The sequence below is a fragment of the Pan troglodytes genome, chromosome 5 (assembly GCF_028858775.2).
Source record: "Pan troglodytes isolate AG18354 chromosome 5, NHGRI_mPanTro3-v2.0_pri, whole genome shotgun sequence".
NCBI lineage: Eukaryota > Metazoa > Chordata > Mammalia > Primates > Hominidae > Pan > Pan troglodytes.
In genome coordinates, this window is record NC_072403.2 from 172647253 (window position 1) to 172665027 (window position 17775).

Consider the following 17775-nt stretch of genomic DNA (forward strand, 5'->3'; position numbering starts at 1 on the left):
CTGACTCTCATCTGCATTCCTGCTTTTACTCTGCCTGACAACCCATATCCCTTCAGAAAACTGGTGCTTAGAACCCAGTGTGTTCATACAGGCTAGTACTCATATATAAATATGTGCACTCATTTCTATTTTCTTCTTCTTCTTCTTCTTCTTCTTCTTCTTCTTCTTCTTCTTCTTCCTCTTCCTCTTCCTCTTCTTCTTCCTCCTCCTCCTCTTCCTCTTCCTCTTCTTCTTCTTCTTCCTCTTCTTCTTTTCTTCTTCTTCTTCTTTTTTTTTTTTGAGATTGAGTCTTGCTCTGTCACCCAGGCTGGAGTGCAGTGGCATGTTCTCGGCTCACAGCAAACTCTGAATCCCAGGCTCAAGTGCTTCTCCTGCCTCAGCCTCCCAAGTAGTTGGAATTACAGGTACCCACCACCATGACCGGCTAATTTTTTAATTTTTCGTAGAGATGGGGTTTTGCCATGTTAGCCAGGCTGGTCTTGAACTCCTGACCTCTGGTGATCTGCCCGTCTTGGCCTCCCAAAGTGCTGGGATCACAGGCCCGAGCCACTGCACCCAGCCTGAATTTGTTACTTCTGATTCGTGTCAAAAATGACAAACACAAATTTCACTTCAGGAAATGGAGGATAGAATGATAGATTTGCATCGTTGAAAGACTGCATGGACCTTTAGTGGGCATTGTGGAATGATACTTTGTCTCAGCATTTGGTCATTTGATCTCCTTAGCTTTACATTAATGAGACTTCACCACCTCCATATATCCTGCTGCTTCCATCAAATTGTTATGAAAGATAGCAATCCTAAAACTTCTCTTCATTCAGACCTTTTGCTCAAAAGGAAGTTTCCTGAGCCATTTTGCTACAAACTCTGAGTCTATGAGAAATTTGGACCTAGGAAGTGAGCTTGTAGCATGGGCCAGCTAAGAGAAATTTTAGTTGACTATTGTTCCTTTTATGGCTAACATGATAGACATACGCATTTGGATAGTATAATGGGATCCTCCGATGCCAATGTGGTGTCATAGACGACCAAGACTGACATGTTCTTCCTGTGATAGTGGTGGAGAGTGTGCCTCGATAACTCTGTCCATCACCTCGGTAGCAGTCCTGGACCCCAGGGCTGTTTTCAGTTGGTGCTGAAATTAAAAGAGAAAATCAAGCTCAGTATTGCCTAGAAAAGGGAAACGTGAAAAAAATTATGACACACAAAGTGGAATAATCTGAGGATTAACAATTTACACTCTTCTATATTAGCATGCAAATTGAAATGTAGAATAAAAATACAAATAGACTTATAGGATTCTAGAAATTTAATAAGTAGTCATAAATATTTTAATTCAACCCTGGAAAACAAACAAACAAAGAAACAAACAAAAAACAGATCAGAGTGCCTATACTTCAAAATTACACTCATGTGAATGGTCTTTTGCTTACACCTCTTCTGGGTGTTCATGAGAACAAGGCAGGAGACCAGGGTGCCATGCATCAAGCTGTGCAGGCTATAGGTGGTGATTGGCTGTTAGTGGGGGTATACATGAAACCCTTGCACACTAGACCACTGCTCCTCCAAAGCAAAAGCCTTCAGATTCTGGGGTGTGGGGCAGAAAAGGATCTTGCATCTAGGACTTGTAGGTAAAGACACATTGCCTCTCAGGGAGAAGGAGTACAGGCCAAAATTTTATAGCCTAGGAGGGGAGACAGGGAATCTTGGGCCCAGGATCCCTCATTACAAGAAAGCTGACATCCACTACTCTTCTTCTCAAAAAACAACGGAGATAAATGTTCCATGAGAAGCAGGGACGAGAACACTGAGAAATCCCTTCCCTCAAATCCTAGGTGTGGAAAGCATGCCCAAGATGAAGGTAGGCTGGGGAGATAAACAATTCGGTGACTATGTACTGCTTCAAAGTCTCAGGACAATACGGATCTAATGAAGTCATGTTAGGTTTCTCAAGAACAACAGCCCCCAAAATGGCATTCCTTCAAAATGGTAAAGCTGAAGACTGCAATAAACACTGCCTACTTGAAGAAAGGGCTGGACAGGCTTAGGAGCTTGGTATATCTTCACAAGTTTGGCAGGATGTTAGAATATCCATCTTGGCTAGGACACTAATATGATTCGTTTGATAACAGGGAAGTGATAAATCCAGTGTCCTAGAGGGTCTGTCCCCCTTTTAAAGACACCATCCCTCACAAGGCACTCAACATCCCAGCTCTGGTCCCCCCAGAGAAGGCACTGAAGCTTCCTTCCCATTGGCTGTCCATGACTTCACCTTCGACTTCCTGTGCAGCATGGAAGGTTTCTGCATCACAAAGATTTTGCAAATCTTTTTATCCCAATGTCCGAGGGTGTGGTTGTCTGACTGCAGGCTTCTTACCTTCTTCAGAAGGAACCTCTGTGCTTGGAACTGGGACCACCGTGGGATTTGTGAGGACAGTTGATTCCATCACTGGACATTGCGTCAGGTTGCAGTACTCCCATCTGACACTGGGATCCATGGTATAACACCAAGGGCGAATCTCAGCATCTGGATTCCTGCAGTAGTTCCTGGTCAGGCCACTGCAAATTCCAAAACAATACAGGTCACCAGAGATTGGAGAAGATACAGCACCACCTGGCACCCTCTATGTTTTCTTGTAACAAAGTGTAAACAAGCAAATTTGAAATATTCTCACTAAAGTCCCATAACACTCACAAATGGTCCTCAACTTCTAAACAACTGTCAACATTTCAAAGACAGATTATGATTCTTATTGTAACACATTCAAAGTAATCTATGCTTTATAAGAAAACTGAGAGAAAACATCAATGTGTACCAGAAAGGATCAGAATATCCTCCTTCTACCTTCTGCCAAATACATTCCTTTGGATTAACTGAGAGGGATTTTGAAGTGTGTCTTGGAGATTGTTTCACGCACATACAAATGTTTATCTGTCAGGCTGTCTGTAAGTCTCTCTATAAAACTGCATGATCTATTCAGTGTTTGATTTGCTGATTTGTTATTTACCTAAGGAATCCATCCACATGATCTACATTCATGAATTTATTTACATACAGTTGATCTCAATAACTACTTCTCAGCTTTCACACCTGGAGGATGCTATAGCAATGGCACCTCTCTCCTGTTACTCATGATGGTGATGGATATGCTCCCTCCTTGGTCTGTCATCTGTTTAGCCAGACTTTGGCCAATCATATAGACTTTTCAAAGAACCTAACTTTCTGTTTCATGGATTTACTCCTTTGTTCGTCTATTTTCTTGTCCACTGAATGTCATTGGTTTGGACTATTTTCTTCCATCCTCTTTCCTTGTGCCTTATTTGCTTTTCCTTGCCTAGATATTTAAGCTGTGGTCTTAGATCAACAGCTGTCAAAGCTGTTGTTCATAGGAACCCCCATTTTTTCTTCTTAGCTTTGAATTGGGGCAATTTAACTATGATGTATCCCAGTAAATCATAGAGTTTTGCTCTTTAAAATTCTATACCTGAGTCATTTAGCTTCTTGACTATGAGTTTCTTGTTTTCTGTATATTTGGCATGTTGCGAGCCATCATCGCTTCAAGTATAATGTCTGTCATGATATCTTTTTCTTCTCCTTCTGTGACTTGCCTAACACATATATTAAATGTGTGGATTTTTCCTAGATGCCCTTGAGGCTCTGTTGATTAATAGGTTCAGTCTTTGTGTGTGTGTGTGTGTGTGTGTGTGTGTGTGTGTGTGTTTCTGTCTGTCTGTTGGTCTGTCTGTCTGTCCTGTGATTTGTGTAGCTCCTATTGAATTATTTTCTAGGTCACCTTTCCTACCGTAATGTCTAAAGTGATGATAAGGCCATCCAGTGAGTTCTTCATTAGAGATGTACCTTTTCTCAGTTCTTTAATTTTCATTTGGCTCTCCGATTCTTTTCTTTTCTCTTGCTATTCTGCTTTTGTTTCTCTCATGGTCAGCTTTTGCTGACATTTTCCTGAAACACAGTTCTCAGAGGTGCATTTTAAATGTTCTCACCAATGTCATCAATTCTATAATTTCTGGGCCTGTTTGTGTTGAGTGATTTTTTCTCCCAGTTATGTATCACAGTGAAAGCTTCTTGTGTCTCTATTAAATTTTTAAATAGAAGTAACGCAATAGGAATGCCATATAACTGAGCAACTTGTATTTGTCCCTTGCCTCTAAGGGGGGTTGAGTTTTTTTTCTTGTGGAATGCAGTTAATTTACTTGGAGATCATTTGGATCCTTTTAGACTGGCTTGGAAGAAGGGTTGTTGGAGTTTTTCTGGAGTCACCTTGATTCTAGGAATAAGATGATCCCAATCCCAAAATACAGCTTTCTTTGGTCTCTACTGAATGCCCAAAATGTAGTGATGTGTTTCTCCTCTGAGTGGTCAGAATTCAAACATCCCCCAGTGCTATGTGAGCTCTGGCATCTCCATTGAGCTCACTGTTCCCCTGCAGTTGTTCTTTCCCAAGTAGCTTTTCTTTGTTGTTCTTTCTTTATGGAAACTCTCCCCGTGCATACGCAGCTTTGTATTTAGCCAAAGCCTTGAGGAGACTTCTGTGTGTATTCCTGGAGCTCCTTTCCTCCACAAATCCCTTCTCATTCTTAGCCAGCCTAGAACACATCAGCTGCCTGAGGCATCACAGACTCCAGTCTCTCTCCTCAGTTAAGCAAGACTGCTGTGGTCAGCTGGGCTCCATCTGCTTGTCCTTCAATCCAACACGGTGTCCAGGAAGGAAGACAGGTTAATGATGAAGTTGATCTCCTTTGATTCCCTTTCTCAGTTCTCTCAAGCCTACCATATCTGTTGTCCAACCTGTGAAAACTGTTTTCTCATGTATTTGATAGTCCTTCATGGCAGAAAGGCTGGCATAGCCAGACATGGGTTTCTGTCCATCTTCCTGAATGTGTAACTCTTCAGCATCTCTATACTTCCTGACTCTCAGCTGCCTTCCTACTTTTGCCCCTCATGGGCTGGCAACACATAGCTTTTCAGACACCTTGTTCTCAGAACCCAATGTGTTTATACAGGTTAGAGGAGAAAGTGATCGGAAGATCTCTAAGTCAATATAGATATCCTTCACTTGTTACCCAAGACAAACATGGCAAACACAACCTTCACTCCAGGGCTTGGAGATTAGAATGACAGAATTCCCTGGTTGAACTATTGCACTGGTCTTTAGTGGGCAGTGTGGAATGGTGCTATATCTAAGCACATGGTCATATGTTCTTCTGAGCTTTCTATTCATGAGACCTCACCACCTCCAAGTATCCTCCTACTTCTATCAACTATGAGAAAAGAGAGCTGGCCTGACATTTCTCTCCTCTCAGACCCTGTGCCCAAAGCAAGAAGCCTGAGACATTCTGTCCAACGTTCTGGGTCTGAGAGAAATTGGGTCATAAGAAGTTAGCTGGAAGCATGGCTCTTCCAGGAGAAATTTAAGTGGGTGGCTGTTTCTCTTGGGAGAAAACTCAAAGACGTACCCATTTGGGTAGTATTCTGTGGTTCTCTGATGCCAGTGTGGTGTCATAGAGGACCAAGACTGACATGTCCTTCCTGTAACAGTGGTGGAGAATGAGCCTCGATAACTCTGTCCATCACCATGGTAGCAGTCCTGGACCCCGGGGCTTTGCTCCGTTGGTGCTGAAATTCAAAGAGGAGAAATCAAACTGAGTAATTTCCAGAACACAGAAGCATGAGAAAAAAATCCATGATAGAAACAGGACATCATCTCTGAAAATGACGACCATGCTCTGTTCTACATTAGTAGGCAGATGGACATGCCAATAACAAAGCTCAAAGATTCATAGCATTCTGGAACTTCAATGAGTTTTTAGAAAGATTTTCTTTAAAACCTGGGCACCAAAGGACAGATCAGAGTGCCTATCAGTCAAAATTGCACTAATGTGCCTGTTCTTTGGCAAAGATCTCTTTTGGGTATTCCTGAGAACAAGGCAGGAGACCAGAGTGCCATGCATCAGGCGGTGCAGGCTGTAGGTGGTGATTGTCAGTGGGGGCAGACATGAAACCGTCACACATTTCTCCAGAGCACTGATCCTCCAAAGCCAAAGCCTTAAGTTTCTGGAAGATGGGGTGGGAAGTGGTCCTGCATCTAGGACTTCCAGGCAAGGACACATTGTCTCTCAGAGAGGGGTACTGGCCAAAATTTTATTCCTTTGGAGGGACGGCGGGAAATCTTGGGCCCAGGATCCTGCATTGCAACAAAGTAGACATCCACTACTCTTCTTCACAAATAGCAACACAGATACGTATTCCATGAGAAGGAGGGGCAAGAACACTAAGAAATCCCTTCCATCAAAGCCTAGGTGTGCAGCACCTGCCTAAGATTAAGGTAGACAGGGAGATGGAGCATTTGCTGGCTATGTACTGTTACCTAGACCCAGGAGGATATGGAACTAAGTAAAGTCATATCAGGTTTCTCAAGGATGACAGACTCAAAAACCACATTCCTCTGAAACTGCAAAGCTGAAGTTTGCAATGAGTACTGTCTACTTGAAGAAATACCAGGAAAGGCTCATGATGAGCTTGGTAAATCAACACAAATTTGGCAGGATGTTAGAATATCCATTTTCACTAGGACACTGAAATAATCTGTTGAATAACCAGGGGAGTGGTAAATCCAGTGCCCTAGAAGATCTGCACGCTTCCTAAAGACACCACCCTGTCACGGGGTGCCAAAAATCTCAGCCCTGGTTCCCCCAGAGAAGGCGCTGAGGCTTCCTTCCCATTGGCTGACCCTGAGTCCACATTCAAATTCCCGTGCAGCATGGAAGGCTTCTGTATCACTAAGATTTTGCAACTCTTTTTATTCCAACGTCCAAGGTGTGGTTGTCTGACCAGAGACTTCTTACCTTGTTCAGAAACAGCCATGGATGTCGCAAGGACACTTGATTCTGTCACTGGACATTGTGTCAGGTTGCAGTACTCCCATCTGACATTGGGATCCATGGTATAACACCAAGGGCTAATCTCAGCATCTGGATTCCTGCAGTAGTTCCTGGTCAGGCCACTGCAAATTACAAAACAATACAGTTCACCAGAGATGGGAGAAGATACAAGGGCACCAGACATCCTCTACATTTTGTTGTAACAAAGTGGTAAAAAGCGACTTTGAAATATTCTCACTAAAGGTCCCATAACAATCACAAATCGTCCTCATTTCTAAACAACTGTGAACATTTCAAAGACAGATTATCATTCTTATAGTAACACATCCAAACTCGTCTATACTCCATAAGAAAACCGAGAGAAAATATCAATGTGTACAAGAAAGGATCAGAATACCCTCCTTCCACCTTCTGCCAAATATGTTACTTTGGATTAACTGAGAGATTTTGAAGTGTGTCTTGTAGATTGTTTTATGCATGTACAAATGTTTCTCTGTCTGGCTATCTGTATGTCTTTCTATAGGAGTACCCAATCTATTCAGTATCTGGTTTGCTGATTTGTTGTTTACCTAAGGAATCGATCCACATGATCTACATTCATGAATTTATTCACATACAGTTTTTCTTGATATCTTCTTGTCAGCTTTCAGACCTGGAGTATGGTATAGCAATGGCTCCTCTCCCCTGTTACTTCAAATGGTAATGGTTGTACTCCCTCCTTGGTCTGTCGTCTGTTTAGCCAGACTGTGGTCAATCACATGGATCTTTTCAAAGAACCAACTTTCTGTTTCACGGATTTACTCCTTTGTTGGTCTATTTTCTTGTTCACTGAATGTCATCGGTTTGGACTATTTCCATCCATCCCCTTTCCTTGTGTCTTATTTGCTTTTCCTTGCCTAGATATTTAAGCTGTGGTCTTAGATCAACTGTCAAAATGTTTGTTCATAGGAACCCCCTTTTTTTCTTCTTAGCTTTGAAATCAGACAATTTAACTATGATGTACTCCGGTAAATCAGAGTTTTGCTCTTTAAAAATCTATACCTGAGTCATTGAGCTTCATGACTGTGAATTTCTCATTTTCTGTATGTTTGGAAATTTGTCAGCCATCATGGCTTCAAGTATAACTTCCGTCACAGTATCTTTTTCCTCTCTTTCTGTGACTTGCCTAACACATATATTAAATGTGTAGATGTTTTCCTAGATGTCCTTGAGGCTCTGTTGATTAATTGGTTCAGTCATTGTGTGTATGTGTATTTGTGTCTGTCTGTCTGTCTTGCGGTTTGTCTAGCTTTAATTGAATCATTTTCTCGTTCACCTTTTCCTACCATAATAGCTAAAGTGATTATAAGGCCATCCAGTGAATTCCTCATTACAGATATACCTTTTCTCAGTTTTTAAATTTCCATTTGGCTCTTCAATTCTTTTCTTTTCTGATATTATGCATTCATTTCTCTCATGGTCAGCTTTTGCTGACATTTTCCTGAAACACAGTTCTCAGAGGTGCATTTTAAATGTTCTTGCCAATGCCATAATTTCTATTATTTCTGGGCCTATTTGTGTTGAGTGATTTTTCTCCCAGTTATGGATCACAGTGAAAACTTCTTTTGTGTCTAGTAAATTTTTAAGTGGAAGTTGCACTCTGGGGATGTTATATAACTGAGAAACTTGTATTCGTTCCTTACCTCTAAGGAGGGTTGAGTTTACTTTTTTCTGGAAGGCAGTTAATTTACTTGGAAATCATTTGGATCCTTTTAGACTGGCTTGGAAGAAGGGTTGCTGGAGTGTTTCTGGAGTCACCTTATTTCTAGGAATCCGAAGATCCTACTCCCAAATTATGGCTTTCTTTGACCTCTACTGAATGCCCAAGATGTTCAGTGAGGTGTCTCTCCTCTGAGTGGTCAGAACTCAAATATCCCCCAGTGCTATGTGAGCTCTAGCATCTCCATTGAGCTCACTGTTCCCTTGCAGTTGTTCTTTCCCCAGTAGCTTTTCTTTATTGTTCTTTCTTTGTGAAAACTCTCCTTGTGCATACGCAGCTTTGTATTTAGTCAAAGCCTTGAGAAGACTTCGGTGTGTATTCTTGGAGCTCCTTTCCTCCACAAATCCCCTCTCATTCTTAGCCAGCCTAGAATACGTCAGATGCCTGAGGCATCACAAACTCCAGTCTTTCTCCTCAGTTAAGCAAGACTGCTGTGGTCAGCTGGGCTCCATCTGCTTGCCCTTCAAGGGTCTCCAGGAAGGATGCCAGGGACATGATAGGGTTGATCTCCTTTGATTCCCTTTCTGAATTTTCTCAGGCCTGTCATGTCTGTTGTCCAACCTATGAAAACACTTTTCCTATGTATTTGATAGTCCTTCATGGCAGAAACGCTGACGTGGTCAGAACTGGGTTTCTGTCCATCTTCCTGCATGTGTAACTCTTCAGAATCTTTATACTTCCTGACTCTCAGCTGCCTTCCTACTTTTGCTCCTCATGTGCTGGCAACACATAGCTCTTCAGATACCTTGTTCTCAGAATCCAGTGTGTTTGTACAGGTTAGAGTCAACATAGATATCCTTTACTTGTTGCCCAAGATGAACATGGCTAATACGACCTTCACTTCAGGACTTGGAGATTAGAATGACAGAAATCCCTGGTTGAACTATTGCACTGGTCTTTAGTGGGCATTGTGGAATGGTGCTATTTCTAAGCACGTGGCCATGTGTCTTGAGCTTTCTATTCATGAGAACTCACCACCTTCAAATATCCTCCTACTTCTGTCAACTATGAGAAAAGAGAGCTGGCCTGACATTTCTCTCCTTTCAGACACTGTGCCTGAAGAAAGAAGCCTGAGACATTCTACCCAACCTTCCAGATCTGAGATAAATTTGTCATAAGAAGTTAGTTGGAAGCATGGCCCTTCCAAGAGAAATGTAAGGGGGCTGCTGTCTGTCTTTGAAGAAAACTCGAGGACGTACCCATTTGGATAATATTCTGTTGTCCTCTGATGCCAGTGTGGTGTCATAGAGGACCAAGACTGACATGTCCTTCCTGTGACAGTGGTAGAGAATGAGCCTCGATAACTCTGTCCATCACCATGGTAGCAATCCTGGACCCCGGGGCTTTGCTCCGTTGGTGCTGAAATTCAAAGAGGAGAAATCAAGCTGAGTAATTTCTAGAACACAGAAGCATCAGAAGAAATCTGTGACTGAAACAGGATCATTGTCTCTGAGAAAGACTACCATGCTCTGTTCTGTACTAGCAGGCAGATGGACATACTAATAATAAAACCCAAAGATTCATAGCATTCTAGAACTTTAACGAGTTCTTAGAAAGATTTCCTTTAAAACACGAGCACCAAAGGAAGGATCAGAGTGCCTATCAGTCAAAATTGCACTCATGTGCATGCTCTTTAATATAGACATCTTCTGGGTGTTCCTGAGAATAAGGCAGGAAACTAGACTGCTATGCATCAGGCTGTGCAGGTTGTAGGTGGTGATTGACTGTCAGTGGGGACAGACATGAAACCGTCACACATTTCCCTAGACTGCTGATCCTCCAAAGCCAAAGCCTTCAGCTTCTTGAAGATGGGGCAGGAAGCGGTCCTGCATCTAGGACTCGTGGGCAAAGACAAATTGTCTCTCAGAGACGGCTACTGGCCAAAATTTTATTCCCTTGGAGGGATGGCTGGTATCTTTGGCCCAGGATTCTGCATTGCAACAAAGTAGATATCCACTACTCTTCTTCTCAAAGACCAACACAGATATATGTTACATGAGAAGGAGGGGCAAGAACACTGAGAGATCCCTCCCATCAAAGCCTAGTTGTGCAGGACTGGCTTAAGATGGAGATGGGGGGAGGAGCCAAGATGGCCAAATAGGAACAGCTCTGGTCTACAGCTCCCAGCGTGAGCAACGCAGAAGACGGGTGATTTCTGCATTTCCATCTGAGGTACCGGGTTCATCTCACTAGGGAGTGCCAGACAGTGGGCGCAGGTCAGTGGGTGCGTGCACCGTGCACGAGCCAAAGCAGGGCGAAGCATTGCCTCACTTGGGAAGCGCAACGGGTCAGGGAGTTCCCTTTCCAAGTCAAAGAAAGGGGTGATGGACGCACCTGGAAAATCGGGTCACTCCCACCTGAATATTGTGCTTTTCGGACCAGCTTAAAAAACAGCGCACCACGAGATTATATCCTGCACCTGGCTCAGAGGGTCCTACGCCCAGGGAGTCTTGCTGATTGCTAGCACAGCAGTCTGAGATCAAACTGCAAGGCGGCAGCGAGGCTGGGGGAGGGACACCCGCCATTGCCCTGGCTTGCTTAGGTAAACAAAGCAGCCAGGAAGCTCGAACTGGGTGGAGCCCACCACAGCTCAAGGAGGCCTGCCTGACTCTCTAGGCTCCACCTCTGGGGGCAGGGCACAGACAAACAAAAAGCAGTAACCTCTGCAGACTTAAATGTCCCTGTCTGACAGATTTGAAGAGAGCAGTGGTTCTCCCAGCACACAGCTGGAGATCTGAGAACGGGCAGACTGCCTCCTCAAGTGGGTCACTGACCCCTGACCCCTGAGCAGCCTAACTGGGAGGCACCCCCCAGCAGGGGCACACTGACACCTCACACAGCAGGGTATTCCAACAGACCTGCAGCTGAGGGTCCTGTTTGTTAGAAGGAAAACTAACAAACAGAAAGGACATCCACACCAAAAACCCATCTGTACATCGCCATCATCAAAGACCAAAAGTAGATAAAACCACAAAGATGGGGAAAAAACAGAACAGAAAAACTGGAAACTCTAAAATGCAGAGTGCCTCTCCTCCTCCAAAGGAACGTAGTTCCTCACCAGCAACGGAACAAAGCTGGATGGAGAATGACTTTGACGAGCTGAGAGAAGAAGGCTTCAGAAGATCAAATTACTCTGAGCTAAGGGAGGACATTCAAACCAAAGGCAAAGAAGTTGAAAACTTTGAAAAAAATTTAGAAGAATGGATAACTAGAATAACCAATACAGAGAAGTCCTTAAAGGAGCTGATGGAGCTGAAAACCAAGGCTCGAGAACTACGTGAAGAATGCAGAAGCCTCAGGAGCCGATGCGATCAACTGGAACAAAGGGTATCAGCGATGGAAGATGAAATGAATGAAATGAAGCGAGAAGGGAAGTTTAGAGAAAAAAGAATAAAAAGAAATGAACAAAGCCTCCAAGAAGTATGGGACTATGTGAAAAGACCAAATCTACGTCTGATTGGTATACCTGAAAGTGATGGGGAGAATGGAACAAAGTTGGAAAACACTCTGCAGTATATTATCCAGGAGAACTTCCCCAATCTAGCAAGGCAGGCCAACGTTCAGATTCAGGAAATACAGAGAACGCCACAAAGATACTCCTCGAGAAGAGCAACTCCAAGACACATAATTGTCAGATTCACCAAAGTTGAAATGAAGGAAAAAATGTTAAGGGCAGCCAGAGAGAAAGGTCAGGTTACCCTCAAAGGGAAGCCCATCAGACTAACAGCGGATCTCTTAGCAGAAACCCTACAAGCCAGAAGAGAGTGGGGGCCAATATTCAACATTCTTAAAGAAAAGAATTTTCAACCCAGAATTTCATATCCAGCCAAACTAAGCTTCATAAGTGAAGGAGAAATAAAATCCTTTACAGACAAGCAAATGCTGAGAGATTTTGTCACCACCAGGCCTGCCCTACAAGAGCTCCTGAAGGAAGCGCTAAACATGGAAAGCAACAACCAGTAGCAGCCACTGCAAAATCATGCCAAAATGTAAAGACCATCGAGACTAGGAAGAAACTGCATCAACTAACGAGCAAAATCACCAGCTAACATCATAATGACAGGATCAAATTCACACATAACAATATTAACTTTAAATTTAAATGGACTAAATGCTCCAATTAAAAGGCACAGACTGGCAAATTGGATAAAGAGTCAAGACCCATCAGTGTGCTGTATTCAGGAAACCCATCTCACGTGCAGAGACACACATAGGCTCAAAATAAAAGGATGGAGGAAGATCTACCAAGCAAATGGAAAACAAAAAAAGGCAGGGGTTGCAATCCTAGTCTCTGATAAAACAGACTTTAAACCAACAAAGATCAAAAGAGACAAAGAAGGCCATTACATAATGGTAAAGGGATCAATTCAACCAGAAGAGCTAACTATCCTAAATATATATGCACCCAATACAGGAGCACCCAGATTCAGAAAGCAAGTCCTGAGTGACCTACAAAGAGACTTAGACTCCCACACGTTAATAATGGGAGACTTTAACACCCCACTGTCAACATTAGACAGATCAACGAGACAGAAAGTCAACAAGGATACCCAGGAATTGAACTCAGCTCTGCACCAAGCAGACCTAATTGACATCTATAGAACTCTCCACCCCGAAATCAACAGAATACACATTTTTTTCAGCACCACACCACACCTATTCCAAAATTGACCACATACTTGGAAGTAAAGCTCTCCTCAGCAAATGTAAAAGAACAGAAATTATAACAAACTGTCTCTCAGACCACAGTGCAATCAAACTAGAACTCAGGATTAAGAATCTCACTCAAAACCGCTCAACTACATGGAAACTGAACAACCTGCTCCTGAATGACTACTGGGTACATAACAAAATGAAGGCAGAAATAAAGATGTTCTTTGAAACCAACGAGAACAGACACAACATACCAGAATCTCTGGGATGCATTCAAAGCAGTGTGTAGAGGGAAATTTATAGCACTAAGTGTCCACAAGAGAAAGCAGGAAAGATCCAAAATTGACACCCTAACATCACAATTAAAAGAACTAGAAAAGCAAGAGCAAACACATTCAAAAGCTAGCAGAAGGCAAGAAATAACTAAAATCAGAGCAGAACTGAAGGAAATAGAGACACAAAAAACCCTTCAAAAAATTAATGAATCCAGGAGCTGGTTTTTTGAAAGGATCAACAAAATTGATAGACTGCTAGCAAGACTAATAAAGAAAAAAAGAGAGAAGAATCAAATAGACACAATAAAAAATGATAAAGGGGATATCACCACCGATCCCACAGAAATACAAACTACCATCAGAGAATACTACAAACACCTCTACGCAAATAAACTAGAAAATCTAGAAGAAATGGATAAATTCCTCAACACATACACTCTCCCAAGACTAAACCAGGAAGAAGTTGAATCTCTGAATAAACCAATAACAGGATCTGAAATTGTGGCAATAATCAATAGCTTACCAACCAAAAAGAGTCCAGGACCAGATGGATTCACAGCCGAATTCTACCAGAGGTACAAGGAGGAACTGGTACCGTACATTCCTTTTGAAACTATTCCAATCAATAGAAAAAGAGGGAATCCTCCCTAACTCATTTTATGAGGCCAGCATCATTCTGCTACCAAAGCCAGGCAGAGACACAACAAAAAAAGAGTATTTTAGACCAATATTCTTGATGAACATTGATGCAAAAATCCTCAATAAAATACTGGCAAAACGAATCCAGCAGCACATCAAAAAGCTTATCCACCATGATCAAGTGGGCTTCATCCCTGGGATGCAAGGCTGGTTCAATATACGCAAATCAATAAATGTAATCCAGCATATAAACAGAGCCAAAGACAAAAACCACATGATTATCTCAATAGACGCAGAAAAAGCCTTTGACAAAATTCAACAACCCTTCATGCTAAAAACTCTCAATAAATTAGGTATTGATGGGACATATTTCAAAATAATAAGAGCTATCTATGACAAACCCACAGCCAATATCATACTGAATGGGCAAAAACTGGAAGCATTCCCTGTGAAAACTGGCACAAGACAGGGATGCCCTCTCTCACCACTCCTATTCAACATAGTGCTGGAAGTTCTGGCCAGGGCAATTAGGCAGGAGAAGGAAATAAAGGGTATTCAAGTAGGAAAAGAGGAAGTCAAATTGTCCCTGTTTGCAGACGACATGATTGTATATCTAGAAAACCCCATTGTCTCAGCCCAAAATCTCCTTAAGCTGATAAGCAACTTCAGCAAAGTCTCAGGATACAAAATCAATGTACAAAAATCACAAGCATTCTTATACACCAATAACAAACAGAGAGCCAAATCATGAGTGAACTTCCATTCACAATTGCTTCAAAGAGAATAAAATACCTAGGAATCCAACTTACAAGGGATGTGAAGGACCTCTTCAAGGAGAACTACAAACCACTGCTCACTGAAATAAAAGAGGATACAAACAAATGGAAGAACATTCCATGCTCGTGGGTAGGAAGAATCAATATCGTGAAAATGGCCATACTGCCCAAGGTAATTTACAGATTCAATGCCATCCCCATAAAGCTACCAATGACTTTCTTCACAGAATTGGAAAAAACTACTTTAAGGTTCATATGGAACCAAAAAAGAGCCCACATTGCCAAGTCAGTCCTAAGCCAAAAGAACAAAGCTGGAGGCATCCCACTACCTGACTTCAAACTATACTACAAGGCTACAGTAACCAAAACAGCATGGTACTGGTACCAAAACAGAGATATAGATCAATGGAACAGAACAGAGCCCTCAGAAATAATGCCGCATATCTACAACTATCTGATCTTTGACAAACCTGAGAAAAACAAGCAATGGGGAAAGATTCCCTATTTAATAAATGGTGCTGGGAAAACTGGCTAGCCATATGTAGAAAGCTGAAACTGGATCCCTTCCTTACACCTTATACAAAAATCAATTCAAGATGGATTAAAGACTTAAACGTTAGACCTAAAACCATAAAAACCCTAGAAGAAAACCTAGGCATTAGCATTCAGGACATAGGCATGGGCAAGGACTTCCTGTCCAAAACACCAAAAGCAATGGCAACAAAAGACAAAATTGACAAATGGGATCTAATTAAACTAAAGAGCTTCTGCACAGCAAAAGAAATTACCATCAGAGTGAACAGGCAACCTACAAAATGGGACAAAATTTTTGCCACCTACTCATCTGACAAAGGGCTAATATCCAGAATCTACAATGAACTCAAACAAATTTACAAGAAAAAAACAAACAACCCCATCAAAAAGTGGGCGAAGGACATGAACAGACACTTCTCAAAAGAAGACATTTATGCAGCCAAAAGACACATGAAAAAATGCTCACCATCACTGGCCATCAGAGAAATGCAAATCAAAACCACAATGAGATACCATCTCACACCAGTTAGAATGGCAATCATTAAAAAGTCAGGAAACAACAGGTGCTGGAGAGGATGTGGAGAAATAGGAACACTTTTACACTGGTGGTGGGACTGTAAACTAGTTCAACCATTGTGGAAGTCAGTGTGGCGATTCCTCAGGGATCTAGAACTAGAAATACCATTTGACCCAGCCATCCCATTACTGGGTATATACCCAAAGGACTATAAATCATGCTGCTATAAAGACACATGCACACGTATGTTTATTGTGGCATTATTCACAATAGCAAAGACTTGGAACCAACCCAAATGTCCAACAATGATAGACTGGATTAAGAAAATGTGGCACATATACACCATGGAATACTATGCAGCCATAAAAAATGATGAGTTCATGTCCTTTGTAGGGACATGGATGAAATTGGAAATCATCATTCTCAGTAAACTATCGCAAGAACAAAAAACCAAACACCGCATATTCTCACTCATAGGTGGGAATTGAACAATGAGATCACATGGACACAGGAAGGGGAATATCACACTCTGGGGACTGTGGTGGGGTGGGGGGAGGGGGGAGGGATAGCATTGGGAGATATACCTAATGCTAGATGACGAGTTAGTGGGTGCAGTGCACCAGCATGACACATGTATACATATGTAACTAACCTGCACAATGTGCACATGTACCCTAAAACTTAAAGTATAATTAAAAAAAAAAAAAAGATGGAGATAGGCCAGAACGATGGAGCATTTGTTGGCTATGTACTGCTACCTGGACCCAGAAGTATATGGAACTAAGAAAAGTCATATTAGGTTTCTCAAGGATGACAGACTCAAAAACCGCATTCCTCCGAAACCGCAAAGCCAAAGATGCAATGAACACTGACTACTTGAAGAAATACCATGAAAGGCTTATCATGAGCTTGGTAAATCTTCACAAATTTGGCAAAATGTTAGAATATTCTTCTGGCTAAGACACTAAAATGATCCTTTGAATAACCAGGAGAGTGGTAAGTCCAGTGCCCTAGAGGGTCTGCACCCTTCCTATAGATACCACCCTTTCACAGGGTACCAAACATCACAGCTCTGGTTCTCCCAGAGAAGGCGCTGAGTGTTCCTTCCCAGTGGCTGACGCTGAGTCCACATTCTACTTGGGATTGTGTGAGCATGGAAGGCTTCTATATCACTAAGATTTTGCAACTCTTTCCATCCCAACGTCCTAGGGTGTGGTTGTCTGGCCATAGACTTCCTACCTTCTTCAGAAGAAGCCTCTGTGCTTGGATCTGGGACCACCGTGAGAGTTGCAAGGACACTTGATTCTGTCACCAGGCATTGTGTCAGGTTGCAGTACTCCCACCTGACACTGGGATCCCTGGTGTAACACCAAGGGCGAATCTCAGCATCTGGATTCCTGCAGTAGTTCCTGGTCAGGCCACTGCAAATTTCAAAACAACACAGGTCACCAGAGATGGGAGAAGATTCAAGGGCACTTAGTGCCCTCTACATTTTGCTGTAACAAAGTGTAAAAAAGAGACTTTGAAATATTTTCACTAAAGGTCCCATAATACGCACAAATGGTCCTCAACTTCTAAACAACCACGAACATCTCAAAGACAAATTATCATTCATATTGTAACACATCCAAAGTCATCTGTGCTCCATAAGAAAACTGAGAGTAAACATCAATGTTTACTCTGTACATTGTGCAAGTTGCACTTGTACTTGTACAACTTCAA

General features: G+C 42.3%; 1 protein-coding gene across 5 annotated transcripts in view; it reads right to left on the reverse strand.

Annotated features, from left to right (window-relative positions):
- Positions 1-17775, reverse strand: part of LPA (lipoprotein(a)) — a 176197-nt gene that overhangs the window by 56633 nt on the left and 101789 nt on the right. For all 5 annotated transcript variants that reach the window (XM_063813639.1, XM_054686968.2, XM_054686969.2 and 2 more), the window contains 6 exons: positions 17293-17474; positions 9859-10018; positions 6865-7022; positions 5476-5635; positions 2378-2559; positions 976-1135 (listed from right to left, as the gene is read on the reverse strand). In XM_063813639.1, coding sequence (XP_063669709.1) covers positions 976-1135; positions 2378-2559; positions 5476-5635; positions 6865-7022; positions 9859-10018; positions 17293-17474 — 1002 coding nt within the window. The remainder of the gene's footprint in view (positions 1-975; positions 1136-2377; positions 2560-5475; positions 5636-6864; positions 7023-9858; positions 10019-17292; positions 17475-17775) is intronic.